The sequence below is a fragment of the Recurvomyces mirabilis genome (assembly GCF_035927965.1).
Source record: "Recurvomyces mirabilis strain CCFEE 5264 chromosome Unknown scaffold_21, whole genome shotgun sequence".
Taxonomy (NCBI): domain Eukaryota; kingdom Fungi; phylum Ascomycota; class Dothideomycetes; order Mycosphaerellales; family Teratosphaeriaceae; genus Recurvomyces; species Recurvomyces mirabilis.
The window spans coordinates 199,799-218,336 of NW_027041955.1; the positions used below are offsets into that span (position 1 = coordinate 199,799).

General features: G+C 53.4%; 5 protein-coding genes across 5 annotated transcripts; 3 read left to right on the top strand and 2 right to left on the bottom strand.

The window, feature by feature from the left end:
• Positions 1-2,845: 2,845 nt before the first annotated feature.
• LTS14_007553 (uncharacterized protein) lies at positions 2,846-5,435 on the top strand (the record flags this gene model as incomplete). The annotated part of the gene is made up of 4 exons (XM_064840245.1): positions 2,846-3,012; positions 3,078-3,118; positions 3,175-3,610; positions 3,665-5,435. The coding sequence occupies 4 exons, from the start codon at positions 2,846-2,848 to the stop codon at positions 5,433-5,435; spliced, it is 2,415 nt and encodes an 804-aa protein (XP_064692125.1).
• Positions 5,436-6,681: 1,246 nt separating this feature from the next.
• On the top strand, positions 6,682-7,617 carry SHB17 (Sedoheptulose 1,7-bisphosphatase; the record flags this gene model as incomplete). Its single annotated transcript, XM_064840246.1, has 2 exons — positions 6,682-7,223; positions 7,296-7,617. The coding sequence occupies 2 exons, from the start codon at positions 6,682-6,684 to the stop codon at positions 7,615-7,617; spliced, it is 864 nt and encodes a 287-aa protein (XP_064692126.1).
• Positions 7,618-8,509: 892 nt separating this feature from the next.
• Positions 8,510-9,429, top strand: LTS14_007555 (uncharacterized protein; the record flags this gene model as incomplete). The annotated part of the gene is made up of 2 exons (XM_064840247.1): positions 8,510-8,974; positions 9,040-9,429. 2 exons carry the CDS (start codon positions 8,510-8,512, stop codon positions 9,427-9,429), a joined length of 855 nt encoding a protein of 284 aa, XP_064692127.1.
• Positions 9,430-10,108: 679 nt separating this feature from the next.
• On the bottom strand, positions 10,109-12,944 carry ARG6 (Protein arg-6, mitochondrial; the record flags this gene model as incomplete). Its single annotated transcript, XM_064840248.1, has 2 exons — positions 10,109-10,342; positions 10,434-12,944. The coding sequence occupies 2 exons, from the start codon at positions 12,942-12,944 to the stop codon at positions 10,109-10,111; spliced, it is 2,745 nt and encodes a 914-aa protein (XP_064692128.1).
• A 512-nt stretch (positions 12,945-13,456) lies between these two features.
• On the bottom strand, positions 13,457-13,720 carry LTS14_007557 (uncharacterized protein; the record flags this gene model as incomplete). The annotated part of the gene is made up of 1 exon (XM_064840249.1): positions 13,457-13,720. One exon carries the CDS (start codon positions 13,718-13,720, stop codon positions 13,457-13,459), a length of 264 nt encoding a protein of 87 aa, XP_064692129.1.
• Positions 13,721-18,538: the final 4,818 nt, after the last annotated feature.

The following is an 18,538-nucleotide window of genomic DNA, read 5'->3' on the forward strand; positions in this document are numbered from 1 at the left end:
AATGCTTCGGCGGTACGAGCTCTAATATAGACAAGCATAGTCGTACTTTTGCGCGGCAACCCAGCGAGTCAGTGCAATATCAGGCGATATCGTATACCGTTCGGCCTTGTCTGCTTCCAGTAGACGAAGAGTATATCTGTGGCGTATTATGCCTAATCTTAAGCGTTTGACGCTTGCCATGTGTTGGGAGAGGCTTGTCCACTTTGGTCATTCCACACTTGGACAAATAAAGATCGTATGTATAACTCGTACCGTGAAGAGATTATCAGACGGCTTCGTGCTCCTGCCGAGAAGCGTCTGCGCTTTTTCGGGTATATGAATTGCCGGATCCATGCGTGGAAATGATACGGAAGAGTTGTGTAAGGAATGTGCCGTCTGACAATGGACTGTAGTCATGCGCCACAACACTATTCGCATCAGATCGTTCTACGACGACAGGAGAGAAGTCTGTTCATAGTGGCGCGAGCACTCTGCCTGAGCCCGCGCACGAACGCGAATGCGTAGGGGAAGATCTGCTGGACGATCTTATCCGCCATGGTATACAAGCACCATTAATGAGCTACATGTTTCACGTTTTCCGAACATGCAGGTACAACGCATATACTATCAAAGATCGTCGGAGCACTTTGTGGTGGGGATTATTGTCACACGAAGGCGTTTTCAGGAGAAGTAGAAATCGGGGATGGATTGCGGAGCGGGCAGTGACATTCGTCGCTTTCATTCTCAGCTTGGATCGTCGACAGTTCGAGATGATCAACAATCCGATGATGCCATCAGTCTCTGAACGGAGCCGAAGCCGTTGAATCGTTGCGGCCACCGGACAGCGGGAGATCGTCAGAGTGTGGCGAGCAAAAGGATCTGCTTCTTGCAGCCGCCATGCATCGCTATTTCCGTCTTACATGCATTCGCAGCAAGCACAACGAACATGAGTAGTAGTGCGATTGAAAGGCTGTGTTACGGAATGAGCCAGCAACGGATATAGGAGGAGCTCGATGCTGTGTGCTTTCGACACGCGCCGTGCCCTTGCGTTCATGTCGGGTCCGGCTGGCAAGGATTCAAGTGCTGTCAGATTTTACGATACGAAACCGAGTGGTGACATTTGTCATGAGCATGTCGTTCAAAAGTCGTGGTACGTTCACCAACGCTTGGTCAAGTCGTGCCCATCAGCCGCACCGCAAAAACAAGGTCGAAATGGTAGAAAGTTGTAAAAAGTTTGCAAGCGAATTGTCGATGCTTCGAGCGCCTCTTCATTTCACGCGACCCTCATATGTGTCTGCAAGCGGTGAGAGACGATAACGACTGACCTTCCTTTGTCTCACTCTCAATCTGTCGGCCACCGAAATACCACAGTCGCGGGCGGGAACATACAACTGCCATTAGTCTGTCGTTGTTGGACGGCTGGGTTCGTCGTGGCGCGAACGCCAAGCTGTCAAGTTTGCGAGCTTCTAGAGCTTGCTATACCCGCAATAAGCGATTCGGGAACGGAAAGGAGAACACAGCTCGAGCGGAAAATGCTCGCGGGAGTTTGAAGAACATGATGCTGCTTGCGTGTCTCTTACAGCATGTCCACAGCATCTCCGACATCAGATCTTGACCATAAGTCGTCAGGAAGATCTCCAGTAGGGTGAGAGATGGGCAGTTGACATGCAAGCGAAAGCGACGGCTTTGATGATACTGTAATAACAATAGTAATAATCGCGCGCTGTCGAGAGACCTTTTCGGGCATTCTTACAGGCTATCCGATCCTTCTCGAGCTGGGGTGAGCGGTGATGCACTTGAGTGACGCGCGGACTACCTTCACCAGCCTCAATCCGCGGGTGGGAGCACTTTTGAGTTGCACCTCCACGAGCCCTGCCTTTGCCACGCGCAACGTGAGAAATGCTGGGCAGGAGCACGGCCAATGGGTCGTACTCGCTATTCACTGTGCAGCCGGCATGTGAAAGGCATTCGTTCGCGCCTGTCGCTGAGAGAAATGTGTGATCTATTGCGGCGTCGGGCATTATTGCTATTTCTTTGTATGATTATTATTGCAAGAGCCGCCAGCCCTGCGAGCCAATTGCCGCGCAGAGTCGGTCCTAGGGTGCTTCCAGTCAGACCATGGGAAGGCGCTCAACGACGATCAAGCGTCGCCCGCTGCTAGTTGCATGTCAGGGTAGTCTATAGTGCATGCTTGCTCTTACTTCGTCGCCTGCAGCTAGCTGTGCGTTCCACGTTGTCCATCCATCCACGCATCAAAACCATCGCTTATACTGCTCGAAGGCTTTTGGGTGTCAATTCAGCGCTCTCTACCCTCTCCACCACGCTCGTTATATTACCGTCCTCTCATCAGCGACCCAAGAAACTTTGGCCCAGGATCCAGGAAAATTTTGGGCCCGCCAGGATTTCCCTTTTCTGAAACTGCGACAAAGTCCGTAGCTTCGGGCACTAATCTGCGCGGCATCAAAGTCAGTGCCAACCGCTGCCGCCGCCGACGCCGTGGTGCCTGTTGCTGGCCTGCTCTGATCTGAGCTCGCCCAGCAAACCACGCTCCCACGCACCGTCATCCCCGTCCTGTCATTACTGGCCTGGATTGGCGACAGGAAGGCACAGCAATAATAATAATGGCGCCGACGACTCCTCGATTACGGATCCTCTCAGGTGCGTGCACGATATCCATATCCATATCCCTCCCTATTGCTGCGAATCTATCCCATCCCTATACCATCTCACCATCCTGCCGGCCGTACCCACTTTTAACCTCATCCGAATCTTCAAGGACGCGACTCACGAAAGATTGGGTTGCACAGGGCTCCAGACTACTCATTTGCTTGATCTTGACTTGCATCCATTGCCCACGACCTTCACAATGGCGATGGACAACGACGATGAGCTAATGCAGCGCGTGTGTACAGTGGGTGGAAATGCGGTCTCTGCCTTCCTTTCCTGGCGACTCTCGGCCACGAATGCCTGCGACGTGACGCTGGTATGGAAGAGTGGCTACGATGCCGTCTCACAGTATGGCGTATCATTCAGGTACGGCAGGAGCAGAGACATACGCAGCTGTGAGACATGGCAAACAATGCTGACGGCGCATACAGATCTAGCAAGTTCGGCAATGAGCGCTTCAAGCCGAGACACGGTAAGCAGTGCTATACAACCTGTGATACAAGCAACAAAGACTGACGTCTGTCGCAGTGGTGCGCTCACCCGAAGAAGCCGCCGGCATATCGCGAGCCTCCTTCGACTACGTCGTCCTTTGTGTCAAAGCCCTACCCGATGTCTACGACCTCGCCTCAGTGATCGAGCCTGTCGTAGCGCCACAACACACCTGCATCCTCGTCAACACTACCCACACCCTTGGCATAGAAAAGTACTTGGAGGAGCGCTTCCCTACAAATGTCGTTCTTTCCTTGGTATCGGGAGCAGAGATTACACAGATTGGCGCAAGCGAGTTCGAACACAAGGGCCCCACAGATTTATGGGTGGGCTCGACACAGAGTGACAGTCAGACCATACCACAATCTATACAGCAAGATATGGCCGAGGCGCTGGCGATGACGCTGAAGTCTGGACAAGTCGATTGTGAGGTTTCGCCAAATATCAGGCAGCAGCAATACGACCGGATGATTGGGTAAGCGTCACATACACATTTCAAAACTGTCTGGACTCCACTGACGTGTGCTAGACCCATTGCATTCCATCCGACCAGCGTCATGTTCGAAACGCCATCCCACGCCGATCTTCTGGAGAAGGTTGGCGTCCGATCGCTCATCTTCGGCATCATCGACGAGCTCATGGCACTCGCGCAGGCACAGGGCTGCGTGTTCCGACCTGGTTTCCGAGAACAGATCATGGAGCAGATGGTCGTGTCATCAGAAGCCAACAGCACCATGTACCAAGATTTCAGCGCCAGAAGACCAATGGAGATCGAGACCTACCTTGGATCGCCAACAAAGCTTGCACAGGAAGTGCAAATGCAAGTGCCACGCATAGAGACCATGTACGCCATATTACACCAGATCAACATCGCCAACCAGCAACGACCACAACAATCCACATCACCCGTAGCAGCACAACAAGCTCCCCCGCCACCAGCGCGAATGTCCCAGCAACCAATGCCTCGCGGCGCGTCGTATGGTCAGCCTCCGCCCAATGGCGCACCCATGCCGAGACCTGGACCTGGCCAAGGTGGACGTGGCAGCCGAGCGCCTTCTGCAGCTGGTGGACCTCCTCCTATGCGTGGAGGCAGGCCATCTATGAATGGCTACCCGCCACGGATGAATGGCAATGGCTACGGACCAGGTCCTCGTGGACCAGGCCAGATGTCACGGAGACAGTCGTTCGAGAACAATGATCTGGAGGAGTTCAGTCACCTGATGCTGTATGACGGAATACCGGATGGGCAACTAGTCGAGGCTGGATATGACGGCATGACACCTTCGAACTCTGGCGATCTGCAAATGCGCGAGCGAGAGCTGGCATTACGGCAGAAGGAGCTGGCTTTGAGAGAGCGCGAGTATAACGTGGGTAGAAGACGAGGCCCGCCCCCGCCTCCTCAGCGAGGTGGTGGTGGACGTGGAGGTGGAGGGTACGACGATGATGATGATGAGGATGGAGAAGACTTCTTCGACCCAATGGGCGGTGCGCCCGTGCCACACGCAGACGTCGACAATCTGGACATGATGAGCGTCACCTCACGGAGAACACGAAAAGCTCCTAGTGCGAGCCAACTCCGCACTAATCCGGAATTGATGACTGGAGGACCAGGTGGACGTCAGAGTCGTGGCCCATTCAAGCAGCGACCACAGCCGAAGAACAGGACGAGCGCTACAATCATGTCACAAATGCCAGGTCTGCACGAAGAATTGATGAGCAACCCACTCGTTGGCTATTCGTCAGATCGCTATGGCAATGTTGACCGTATGAACATGGGCGTTGAATCGAGGACGAATTCACTAACAGCAGAACGATTGAACGAGCTACAACAAGGCGGTCATCCGAACGGTAGCTATGGTGGCCCACCACCAGGCGCCTACCCACAACCGCCCATGTCCCGCCGTGGTAGCCAAAGCCCAGGCAATCCACTCAGCCCCAACGGTCGCCCGGCCTTCCGCCCGTCACCACCGAACGGCTACGGCCCACCACCCCCAATGGGCGGCCACCCGAATAGTCGGCCTAGCCCTCCGAATGGCGCAGTACGCGCCCCAGTGCCTCGCCACCCGCCAGGTCACGGCAACAGCGTCGCTCCGCAGCAGATTGAGCAACAAACAGGGGTGAGCAACTTATACCCACCCAAACCCATACATGGTGCCCAAGTACGCAGTCTGACGGGTTCCGCTTCGGCTAGCGCGGGGAGTGGTGATAGTAATCGTTCCGCCCCTATTGATTCGTCGGAGCCGAGCGCGCACAGTTCGAGTAGTTCTTTGGGGCCACGACATGCTATTGGGGTGCGGTAGGATCGCTGAGCTCTAGCATGAGCAGGGACGCCGAAGAGGTGAGAGAAAATGATTCGGAAGGGCCAGTGAGAACAAGGGTATAACACCATCCGATTCCAAACGAAGTCGCCATCGCATCATTTCTTGAGCTTACACGAAACATACGAGCATCTCGCGAGGTCCACCAGCTACTTCGACATCTTTCGCTATTCATCAATAATTTTTGGGCTCCAAAATAGCATTCTCATGCCGCAAGGCAGTGGATTGGCGTGAGGTCGAGAACAGCAGCACCAAATGGACTCTAGAGAAGAGAGGAAACATCTACGCCCACATCCGACCACTCGATACAGTACGACGTACATACACATAATCCTTCTCAGCAGGCAAAGGACTCTCACTTGTCAGTATCATCCTTCAAAAGGCATTGTTCACGGCGTTCTTCTGGGCCTGGCCATCGACACGGGCATCTTGCATTTTGCGATGACTGGATTTCTTCTTTGTTTTGAATGAGGTTGGGTGGGTTTGTGCAGCGCTTCTATTCTGGTTCTGGAATTTTTCCAGCCGCCAGATGTATCTTTTGTCGCCTCGGAAGGGCGAGGGACCGACAGGTCAGATTGTGGTAGTGTCTTATAGCGAGCAGCACGACACGCAAGCTCGTGGCGGTGATCAGCGCGCAGGTGGTCTCTTAGTGTGTACGAAGATGGGCTGGGTTAGAGTCAGTATCAACTGTGGCATGGCGTGGTTAGGGATCAAGGCTTTTTCCATCCCAGCATCTTCGGAGGATAGCATTAGGGATATATACGCATGTCAAAGGAGTCTTATCTTCAGTATCTTTTTTCGTACGCATTACCGCTACCATCACGCCTCTCCGATACCAGTCGCCGATCATACTGCTTGATCGTGCGCGTGTGTCTGTATTTGGCATGGCGTAATGTCCGAAGCCTTCCGCTCTTATGCAGCCTCATGCTTTGTCACTCCTACGTCAGTCCGCGATCACGACCTAGAGAGCGGCGATTGCCTCGTGTGAGGTACAAGGCTGCTGGGTGGTCCGTAATCCTTTTACAGGGCTACTTCAGCAACCAGGACACCTCGATGGCATGTATATACTCTGACGGGGAGTGACGTAGCAGACAGGCCCCACCAATAGCTCAAGGTATATTGAGACGATAGGAACAGTGCTTTAATCTCTGATCTGCAATTGCTCTGTGAGACTTGAGAGCTGGGAAATTGGGACGCCAGGTTATAGCTAGACACGACGACTGTGACCATGACAACCCCTCGCGTCTTCATCATCCGCCATGGCGAGACGGAATGGTCTCTGAATGGCCGGCATACAGGAACGTCAGACATCCCGCTCACAGCCAATGGCGAGAAGCGTATACGAGCTACAGGTCGAGCACTAGTAGGAGCAGATCGCCTCATCGTTACCAAAAACCTCGCACATATCTACGTCTCGCCTCGCAAAAGAGCTCAGCGGACTCTCGAACTCCTAGGTCTGGGTTGTAAGGAGGGAGACATACCCTGGGACAAGCACGGCGATATCGCCGAGACAAATCAGGGAGATCGAGTGGTGAAAGGTCCTGGCGTAGGAAGTGATAGAGACGGTGGTGCGGAGAAGAGTATTGATGGTAGGATAGTGGGGAAGGCGAACGGTGGTGATATAAGAGCGAAGGTTGAGGTGACGGAGGCGATACGAGAGTGGGACTATGGTGATTATGAGGGCATTACTTCGAAGCAGATTGCGGAGCAGCGGCAGAAGGATGGCGCGGAGGAGTGGAATATCTGGCGGGATGGGTGTCCTGGTGGAGAGTATGTTCCTGTTTAGCAACGCTTGCTATGCTCTACGGGCAAAAGATACATGAATAGTTGACTATGCTTTAGATCACCACAGCAGATCACACAACGTCTCGACGACTTGATCGACGATATCCGGACACGATTCCACGCCCACGCTATTGGTAAGCCGAAAGGCTCCGTCAAAGAACCATACGATGTCCTGATCATCGCTCACGGCCACATCTTACGAGCTTTCGCTGGTCGATGGGTGGCGAAGAACATCGCGGACAATCCTAGTCTGATCCTTGAAGCCGGTGGTGTTGGCACCCTCAGCTACGAACATCATAAGCTGAATGAGCCCGCTATTCTGCTTGGAGGGGCGTTCATGAGCGATGTGATCGAGGCTGTTGAGGAGGAAAAGAAGTAGCTGTGGGAGCTGCAGTAATGCTTTGCTGCTCAACTATCCTGCGCATGTGATGAAGCGATATACTGATAGATTAGCATAGTGTTATACGAACATAGTTACTGCTGCAGGGACATTCCACATGTCATGGAAGCGCTCCTTCCCAAATCGGCGAGGTGAAGCTTGCGCACGGACTCTGCATGTGCAAACAAAACCGCCCCCTGCCAGTGCAACCTTGACTTAGCACCACCACTCTCTGCACTTCTTCGCTCTTGTCATTTTCTACCTGCAGCAGAAGAACACAACCACACTACATACAAGGCGGGAGACATAACGCTAGTTACCCACTTCATGTCTGTTTCGGCGGCCTCCAGACTCACCCTCGCCGGCCTAAGAGGTGCGAGAAGCAAGCTAGAGTTCTCCGGCGCCAACTCGACTCCACGGGTGCTAGGAGATCGTGGCGTGCCCTCTCTCGTATCGCACAAATGCTTTACTACGAGCCTCATCGCCAGCGGCAAGGCACAAGAGGATCATCTCGGTCATGCAGCACCGGCGATGATTCCAACTTGATTGCTGGACTAATTGCGGAACTATGAGGAGCGGAAGGATGTAAGGTGTGGTCTCTTCCGACTCACGATCTTCCTCAACTACAACACCCCTGTCTCCGTGTATACACGTGTCTCCTATTGGGCGGAGGAACACCTCATCGCTGCGTCCGTGAAGCCATTGAATGAGAAGGTGAAACACATCATACACATCTGTTCGAATCTGCGCTTTGGCATACTGACTTAGAGCTATACAGACATAGGCCCAAGATTTCTCCGCGGCCGATCATGTGGACCATGAGCCTGGCGCCACCTTCGGAAGCTATGATCAAGATGTCGACGTTCCAGCTAATGGTCCGGCCCTGCACGCCATGAGGCTGTCGGTCGACTCTGCGATAAGTCAGCTACCCAGCCATGCCGCAACTGATCGGGTCCTTGACATGGACTTCACGGGGAAGGTCAACGTGCTTGTGGGCCCAGGTTGTTGGCTTCCTATGCAGATCAGCAAGCTTACCGCAGTGCTTGACCAGATTCGGGAGGCGGATGAATGCATCCGGGGAGTCGAGGCGGAGTTGATCTACAGATGTGATGATGCTAGCGGTCTGGCGCAGAGGGCCGAAAAGAGCGAAGTGGCTTCCGAAAGTTCGACGAGCTGTGAGGGTCGAGCTGAAAATGCGAGGACCGCCGCCCGACCGATGGACTTGGAAAGCTATCGAGGTGGATTCAGACTCATCGTTGTACTCAGTCCAGACGACGGAGCTGGCGATGCAGATTGTGCGGCGACGAAGCTGGAGGTGGAGAGGATAGTGCAAGAGCATACCGAAAGCTATGGTGGGGTACGTGTCTTGCCTCTTCGAGCACGTGGTTAAGGGAGCAGAGTACTGATCCGATTCCATCGTAGGTCGCCGAGTCCGAGCACCGGTTCTTCCCAGACGACTTCAGACAGGTGGGCGCAGTATATACATTCGGGGCAGGCGTTGGCGTAACACGCATCCGGCCCTTCTACAGACCGTGGCTTACTGATTTCTCATGGGCGGATTCGTCTTGCGCAGGCTCGCACGACTTTCGATTGGCGGACGTCAAGTATTTTGTCCTGCCAGTGGTGTTCATAACAGAGCCTTCCAAGGTCTTCGGCTTGCTGGAGCGTGTGGCTGCGGTGTATGGTGTCGTCGTCGTGGAGGCCAATCGCTTGAAGGTTGGGAAAGACGTGAGTCTTACGCAGGCTGAGGTTGGGTTTGGAAGCGAACTTCTACCGGTTCAGCGTCTGGAGTTCGAGATGGGAAGGAAATGAGCAGAAGTTGACTGGTGACGGTCCGGGGAGCGTGATGGCTTCGTTTGCAGAGCGTTAGTGGCTATGGGGGCGCTGAGAACTAGATTGTACTTCACACATAGGTCTACAGGAGTGCCATACTCTAGCTCGGGTGGCCAAGCTGCGAAGTAGATTGGTCCCTCCAACCGTCACTACAAGACATCATAAAAGCTGAGCGATCTTTCAACGCCCGCCAGCGCAAGCTCTCGTCAAGCATGCAAGCTATACCTTTGAGAACATCGTCACCTAATGCAGCCACATCACGCACACGCACTTATATCTTTGCTCCTCAGATCAGCTCGAAAAGTCGAAGCCTACGCTTCGCTGTCGTCCCGACCCTTAGCACCGCTTCATTTCGGTGAATCGCTACCGAAATATATGCCGTGTCCACCAGCACCACCAGCACAGGAGCGAACGTTCGACGCCGGAGAGAACGAAGATGTGCAAGCAATCCTCTGAGCCCACCCCGGAGACAGAGTCACAATGACGAAGGAGAGAAGGGCAAGATGAACGACCACGACTCGATTTGCTGAGATGTACGTACAGGTATCAACGATGCTAGCAGCAGTAGCAGCCGCCGGCTATCGCGTCGCCTGTGTAAGTGCGTAGCATATATACAGGGTGCACGACATCAGTCCGTCGTTACCTCCTGTCAGACTTCTCACACCCCGGGAATCCCCTCAAACTCCGCATACCCCAGCCCCAAATTCATATTCTGCAAACACTGCGTCGCGGCCCCCTTCAACAAATTATCAATGGTAACATTGACCACCACCCGCTTGCCAGACGAGTGGACCGCGAACCCGCCGATTTCCACCCCGTGTTTATTCGCGATATTCTTCACCAGGGGCGATTGGCCCGTGATAGTGATGAGGGGTTCGTTGTGGTAGCGGTCCTGTGTTGAACCAGTGATGTCAGCAGGGAGATGAAGTGGGTGTGGTGGGAGAAGTGAGGAGGCACAGGGGGAACAGGAGGGGGCGGCATACCTGAAACAAATTCCTAACATCGCGACTCGCCATCTTCTCCTTCAACGGTATGGAAATCGTATGATGAATACCCGCGAACCAAACGGCCACATGCGGGATAAACGCCACTTCCGCCCCTAACTGGTTACTGATTTCCCGCTCGTGGATATGGTCAGTCAGGGAGTAAGGGATAAGATTGTCCGTCAGATTCTTCACGTCGTTCTTAGGAGATGGCTTAGTCCCTGCGCCACTGTACCCACTCACGCCGAAGACCGTCGGGTGTGCAGGCGAAGGGGCGAGGAAGGGGAGTAAAGGGGCGATGCCTAGTTGTGCGGCGGTGGCGTAGCAGCCTGGGTTTGAGATGCGTTTTGCACTGGCAATTCTGCTTCTTTGGACGAGTTCGGGGAGTCCATACGTCCAGTTCCCATCGAAACGGTAGTCCGCCGACAAATCCACGACCAGCGCCTCGCTCGCCTGTCCTGACTCTTCAATAGCCTCGACAAATGGCGCACAGACTCCATTCGGCAACGCCATGATCCAGCAGTCTATCTCCTTCGCCTGCGCCATACGTCGCACATCCTCTGGACTTAAGTTTGAATACTCGAGATCCTTCTTCGTGTATTCTTTTAGTTTCTGGCCTGCGAGTTCACGGGAGCTGACGTAGCAGAGATCCATATTGGGGTGGCGGTTTAAGAGGTCGATGAGGGCTTTGCCTGTGTAGCCGCGGGCGCCTATGAGGGCTATGCGGGAGGGGTAGTTCTTTTCGGAGTTGTGGATGCCGAGGGGAGGGTTCGGGTTTGTGGTGGCGTAGTTTCGTTTTTGGTGTTGGTTGGCTGGGTGGGAGCGTCGTAGTTGGCGGGTGCTGGTTGAGAAGGCACGGGCTTGCTGCTGTTGCTGTTGATGAGCTGATCCTCCTGGCCTTCTGGCAATGATGCTCGCGGCGCCAGCCCTTATTCTCTCCGCCGCAGCCGCAGCGCGGTGAAGTTGGCTCTCAAGATTTACATCACCAAACATTTGTCTACCATGCTGCACGAACTCGGACATGAGTTGGCGCACCTCCTCGGGGTTGTCGACACCATACCAGAAGAGTACCTCACCCTTCTTGGCGATACTGCCGTCCGCCTTCTCGCTAAACCAAGTCAAGTTCTCGTCGTCTTGTTTCACCGTCCAGGCAAGATTTGGGTAGTCGCGTTTCAATTGCTGGAAAACATTATCAGCAATGTTGCTAAGCCAGGCTGATCGTGTCATCGTGAGGGTGGAGAGGTGTGCGAGCTGGTTTGTCGAGCCGGGTGCTGGTGGAAGGACAATAGCTAAAGCCTCCATGTTGTCGTCAAAGTAGGCGCGGAATGATCGCGACTTGAGCGTATCAAGATACCGATCCACCACAGCAGCCGAGTCCAAACCCGCACGATCCCTCACAAGCGTCTGCTTCAACATAGCCAACCCCTGCGTATCCAGCTCCTCCAACGACGAAGCCTGCTGCAACTTCGTCCCTCGTCGTATAAGCGTCCCAGCACCCGAGTGAGTAAAGAGCTCACGCTCCAGACTTTCAGGATGAATAATCGCCACAGAAGAGGAACGTGGAAGATCATCCAACAAAGTCTTGATATCGCGAATCTTACTCTTTGTCCCGTGAATAACCCACGACTTCTTCATGTACTCCTCATATTCCTCATCCAGATTAATCGCCTCGACCAGCTTCCCAGTCTCCTTGTCCGTGATCCCACCTTTCTCGGACAGGTAGACAATCTTGAGCGGCACCAACGCACGCGCGAGTTCGGCAGCGGCTTTGTCAGCGTTGACGTTCAATACCTGCCCGTCCTCGCTCTCAGCCATACAGGTCAAGACGGGAATGTAGCCATCCGCGATCGCCGCCTTGATACTCGGCGTATTAACCTGATTGACCTCGCCCACAAACTCATACGTCTCCCTGTCCTTATAATCTGCCATCAGCACGCCCGACGTTATCGGCCGTGCCCGCACACCCCAGCTCTCCAACGCCTCGACCAATTTCAAGTTCTCCTGCAAGAACAATTTCCTCGCGATCCCCAACGTCTTGCCGTCTGTGATGCGGATGCCTTCCTTGTACCTCGGCTCCACACCCGCCTCCTCCAGCAATTTGTTCAGCTGTGGTCCAGCGCCGTGGATGATGACGGGGAAGAGACCCATCTGGTTTAGATTGCGCAGGGAAGCACATAAATGGTCGATGTAGTCCGTCAAGATCGCCCCGCCGACTTTGATGACGGCGAATTGTTGAGAGGAGACGGAGGTGAATTGGGCGAGGTATTGTTGCACTTCACGTTTGCTGGCGATGTTGTTCAGTACGTTGATGACTGCTGAGCGGGCGGAGCCGTCGTCGTGGCGGGAGGTTGCTAGCCTGCGGATGTGTTGTTGTTGACGTGATGGTGTTGTAGGCGTTTGCAATTGCCGTGTGAGGGCCGTATTGCTGGCTCGTGTGTATGTTCGTGTGCTGCCGTGTGTCACTCCTCTCGCAGCGGCCTGCCTCAGCACCGGCCTGCTCAATGCCTGCATCTTGTCTGCTGTTCAATTGTCTCTAGCCCATGCGGCAGCTTCTCAAGTCAGTAGGGAGTAGGATCTCTTGTACTCGGGCTCACTCAGAAACGAATGTCTCGTGATCTACTGCTTATCGTAGGAAAAAAACTCCAATGCTTGCAAAACTGCAAAAGTGCTGTGACTGGCACACCTTCGTCTCGCCGTCCAATCGCTGCGATAACGGCTCCCGGCAACAGGCGGTTCAAGCCCTAATCCCTCCACTCGAAGCTCCACATCTTCCACTCTTCCTCAACCTCACTTCACGAAGACACATGTGATACTCACCTAAAGCGGCTGTATGTTGTCGGGAACACTATGTACTGGCCATGATAGGACACGCACTGCAGAATGTGCGACCACCAGAGCCCTTGTAGATCCCAAGGAAACAGCACAGCCTTGTGGCATGCTGTACATAACACCCTTACATTCGCCCACCGTGGACCTCCACGTTCCACTCTTCGCCCTATCCTTCAGCACCATTCATCCTCGTACTACAACAAACCCTTCCGCTCCTCGTCCAAAAGCCGCTCAAGCACTGGTCCCGAGCACGGTTCCACATCCACACCCACCACCCCCTGCACCGTCGCCACAGTCTCAACCAACAACTTCACAAACACCCAACGCATCTCCAAAACTATCGTGAACACGAGGCTCGGTTCCTCCTGGGGTCGCTCTCGGTCGCTGCTGAAGGAGCTGTAGATGCGTGTGTCCAGAAGGGCCTCGAAATCGATCTTGTTGGCAAGTATCTCGTCCATTGTGAATTGAATGTTAGAGAAAGTTCGTTTGGTCAGCTTGTTCAATACCCAGGTGTAGATTCATGCGACTGAGAGATGGTCGATGTACCTTGTCGACCGGGTACCTGTACCCCCTCATTGCAGACAAGACGCATGCTCGCATCCTCTCACGCTCGATCCCGGTGGTGCTGGGTTGGAGGAAACTGTCCAGTTTGAGGGCCCCGAAGGTGAGGAAGGAGCTGCCATGTGTGTCGGTTCCTGATTCTAGGAGTGTGTCTAGGCTCGAGGACACCGGATCTTACGCTTGAGTGATGTCGAGAATTCGATATGCTTTGGCAACAACGCAAAGGTCGCTACCTGTGGAGCGCGAAGGACGTGTGCCAGAAAGATAGAACTAGTCTGTAGAAGAAGACTTGTCGCGCAAGACCGACCGCGATCTTCACCGGACGCTGTCCGTGCTTAGGCCCGTACTATTTCGTGGAGGAAGGCACGACCGGACTTCGGATTACTGGCGAGCATTCCTATTTACCTATCTGGATACACACGATATCCATGTACGACTTATCACACAGATGATACGATGATATGTGTCCAAGGTGAATGTCAAGACCGATTTTACCGAATACAGCGCCGCGTGAGCATGGCTCGCTTTTCCTTTCCAGGGCACGACGCTTGCTGTATCCATGTCTCTGGAGCTAGTTTCCATGCAGATATGAGCATCCTAGCACAAAGAGATAGAACAGTATGGCTCTCTAGAGCAAACCTCACCGTGCACCAAGGCCTCCTTTTATCAGTGCGGGCGTCTGTCTGGAAAATGATTTGAAGGCCGAAAAGACTGGTTTTGAGGCCCACAGTAGATATGGACAAACATTGTCAGTCCGGAAGGACTGTACACACGCTCGACCGGGTTTGGCGGTAACGACGACCTCGGCAGATACGCCAAGGAAGTACGATGGCGAATAATGACCAACCGCAGATCGAGAGTGAAGACTTCCCTCGCATCAAAGCCCTCATCACTGACCCTCCATCCACGCTGCCCGAGCAAGGACATCAAAGTCTACATGGCCAGCTTCACTCAGCCTCGCCACGGAGGCCGAGCTTGAAGATCTCCTTACCCAGGCCTAGAACTCGTGGTATCTCGTCCTTGCTCGTCAGATTCAACTCCGTGGACAACAGCTTCATGACTTGCAGGCTAAGCTGTCACGACTTGGCAGGAAATACCATGCCTACTCTTGCTAGCCTTGAGAATCTAAAGGGTGATGTGGTGGTCTGTGTCTTGCAGCGACTTCGGATTGAGAAGAGTGTGCAAGAGATGGGTGGCTGACGTGGTAGATGATTGTTTCGGCATCTGAGTGGGAATGAGGAAATTGGGCATGTAATCTGGAAGATGTGATTGTCTATGAACGGGCCATTTTGTCAGGAGTTGGTTTTGTAAGCATGGATGATTTGGTTGTAGCCACGCCTAGATGGGTCCAGTCGGATGTGACTGTGACACTGGGGCACCGTAGCTCAGAGCAATATCGATCGAGAAGAGTGTATCAATCAAGCCGATCTGCAGGAGTCCGTATGCTGCCCTTCGTGTTCTCTATCAACTTAGGTAGCTTTACATTGCGCCCACATGCTCAATGATGCGGAAGCTTTAGCAATAGGCTCAATGTTGGAGGCAATGATGACAGCGAGCAACGATGCACTTCATGGCCAGATCTTTCGTCAAGCTTCCAAAGGTTTTGTCCCTGGGTGATCTGAAGGCGCGACAGTGATAGGCTGACACAGTGACAGGCTGACACACAGGTCTTCTCCAGGTATTTCGCGAGTCGACTTCGGCTAGTGGGAACGACACACATTGCTACTTGCTCTGTGAATTCTTCAGACCACCGGCGTTCACAGAGTTCATTTACTCCATATCATACTTGTAAGATGCAAGGCGGGTGACAAAACCATGTAAGGCGAAGAGGCACATGGGCTTTCAAGGCTGATCCCATTACCCCTTTCCCATGATCTCGTTTCTCCCAACAGCTAGAAGTCCTCTCTCCTGAAGACGACAGAAAACCATCGGGCTCTGCATGATACCTGTCTGCCGACAAAGGAATTGCAACGACCAGTAGTCCTGACTACTATTACTTGCTCTTTCCATGGGTTCGATAGGCTGAGAAGGGCGCCTTCCCTACGCTCGAATGCAGAGGTTTCACTTCGCAGTCATCCGCCCCGAGTCATACTCGGCTCGGCTCATATATATCTTTACTCACTGGCTCGGCAGTTCGCCCAGTCACTCGTCTGGCAGGCAAGGTCCACAATAGAGCATCTTTCCAGATCCACAATCGGAAGCTCGGAAGTCTTCGGTCCAGGCCGATTCTGTAGAAGACACGATCTCGATGTCTACTGTCAGGTATTTTGCTTGACGTACTCGTGGGCCTTCGTGCTCAGCACCGCCACTGGTCGGACTGCTGCAACGCCCATGCTTGCAGCATGTTCATCACGTGTATGGCGTGATTAAGCTCATGCTGAACTCGGAAGTCAAACATTCATCGGCCAGCGGCATCCGACATACATCCTCGATGTAAATCATGATCTTCAAAATCCCATAGACAGCATCAGTATAATCGCACCAATTACCTGCTCTGTCCTGACGAGGTCATGCAGAAGGAACGATCAGAGCCAGTGATAGACGACCTTGCATGGACCAGGTACGAGGGAGGCGTCGCGGCGACAAAGCGCTGCGAAGCCAAGGTACGATAGATTGATCGCAGACGCACAGATCGATACTTTGTGCCTCCGTATAGCGGACTTCCTTCCACTTTCGCGGCTAGCCTTGCCAGCCGAGTCAAGGCTGACGCTCTGACGCAGGTCTCACTTCCTTCGCCGGTTGGTGATAGCCGTTGTTCTGGGTCGGCCGCTTTCGCTTCGGTCTTGATTCGCGCAAACCATGTAGGCCATCTTTGCTATCCACGCCACGCTGGTCGCAAACCTGGACAGAGACACGACGACTTTTCTCCATGATTCAGGTAACAGTTATTGATCAGATAGTACCCATTGGCGATTGTGATGGGGACAACAAGTCGTTGCTCAACTTGACCGTTGAATGTCCGTCATATATTGTGCTCGTAATAAGCTAGTACGAGATACGAAGTGGACTCCTGCGCACCTCGCGGCGCAGCCCCATTGCCCGGATGATAGTCTGCAGTTGCCTTACAGCAAGGATCATGCAGACGTATATTAAGCTGTCTGCTTGAGGCAATCGCAGAGCTTTCTGCATCTTACCACCGCTCGTGATAAGACTTTATCAACGAAATGACGTACACTCGCCATACGATGTAGAAAATCAGCATTGTTGGACGCTGCTCGCGCCGCGCGTAAAACCACGCAAACCAGCTTGCGGCATATCGTCGCTGAACCATCAATAGCATGGTGAGCCAGTCAAGAGTCCACAGGACGAAGTGTCAGACCTGCACCCTGAAAGTCATGCTTCGCATAGACTGATGATAACCTCTGCACTGATTTGCCGGGCTACTCCTGCTTATTGAGAGGTGCATTGTTCGGTAGCACCCGCCCATATATTGGCTTGGTCTTGGCGTCCGTAGAATGCTTTCCTGGGACGATATCATGCATGAGTCCGGTGCGCTTGGAAACAGGGTCGTCTTTGTCTGGTGCTGCACATATCAAAAATTTGGACCTGCCTCTCATGAAAACCTGTTAAATAACGTCGCATACGTGGATTTTGCGGTGCGAACAAGAGTGAGACATTCGGCTCGTGGTACTCACGTGTGGCTGCACGGATTTCGTTCGCGTGCCGGCCGATCGCTGCAGCTTTGCTTACGCTAGGGCCACGCAACGAGGATCACTTGTTTCACCATGGTTTTTGATCATCATGTCTCATGATGATTGCGTGTCTTTGATATGCGGCCGAAGGACGACCGATCCCAAAGAGACAAGGTAGTAATGCTCCGTTGGTAGACCTTGGCACGTGTGCTGGAAGTTCGAAACGCTGCGTTCAGAGACGTATGGCTTTTCGACAATTGATCCAATCCAAAGTCTGCGGGTTTGAGGGAGAGGAAGCTACCCAACGAGAGAGAAGGTCTTGCGGCAGTTGCGGCACGGAGACATCTTGTGGTCTAGCGGATGCTGTGCTTGCAGTGGGCAGCCATATATGGTAAGTAAAGGTAGATCCTTGATCTGCCGTATTCGGCGATACCATGGGAGATCTTGCATTAAGCTCCAGTACCACGTTTGCCGTCCGCACGCCAATGGTGCAACTGCTGTGCCGCAGCTCGAAGGGCTGTATGTAATAATCAGATCCCGAAAGGCCGGGTAATCTACCATGTTCTAACCACCAAGCTTATGGCAACATTACCTTTGCTAGCAACACCATCCAGTGGCAGAAGAGCGCTCAAGTATGCTCGGCTTTCTGCGTACGAATCCACGAAATACCATCGTCCTGGCGTACCCTCTGATCAACAATAGTCTTTCCGTCGCAGATCATCGAATCCGAGAGGAAGGCGGGGTGTGAGAAGGATCGACGAGTTAGTGATGCATGACAGGGTCTCACGAGCTCGCGTGGCGTCTGGCATCTCCACTCAACTGTCAGGACGGCTTGACGGGTGGGTTTTCGAACTTCGGCTGCGCGCCAACCTTGCCGGCCACGATTCTGCTGATCGACGCATGGCATGAACCAACGTCGCTTAATCATAAAATTACGTAGCTCTGTCGGCACTACTGCAACCCATCGAGGCTCTAACAGCCGCCATTTTCGTCCATTCTTCCGTGCTGGCCGGCGATCTGGTAGTGCTTCGTAACCGGCCGTTGTTCTCTGAAACATACAATACCACCTTGACTGGCCTACCC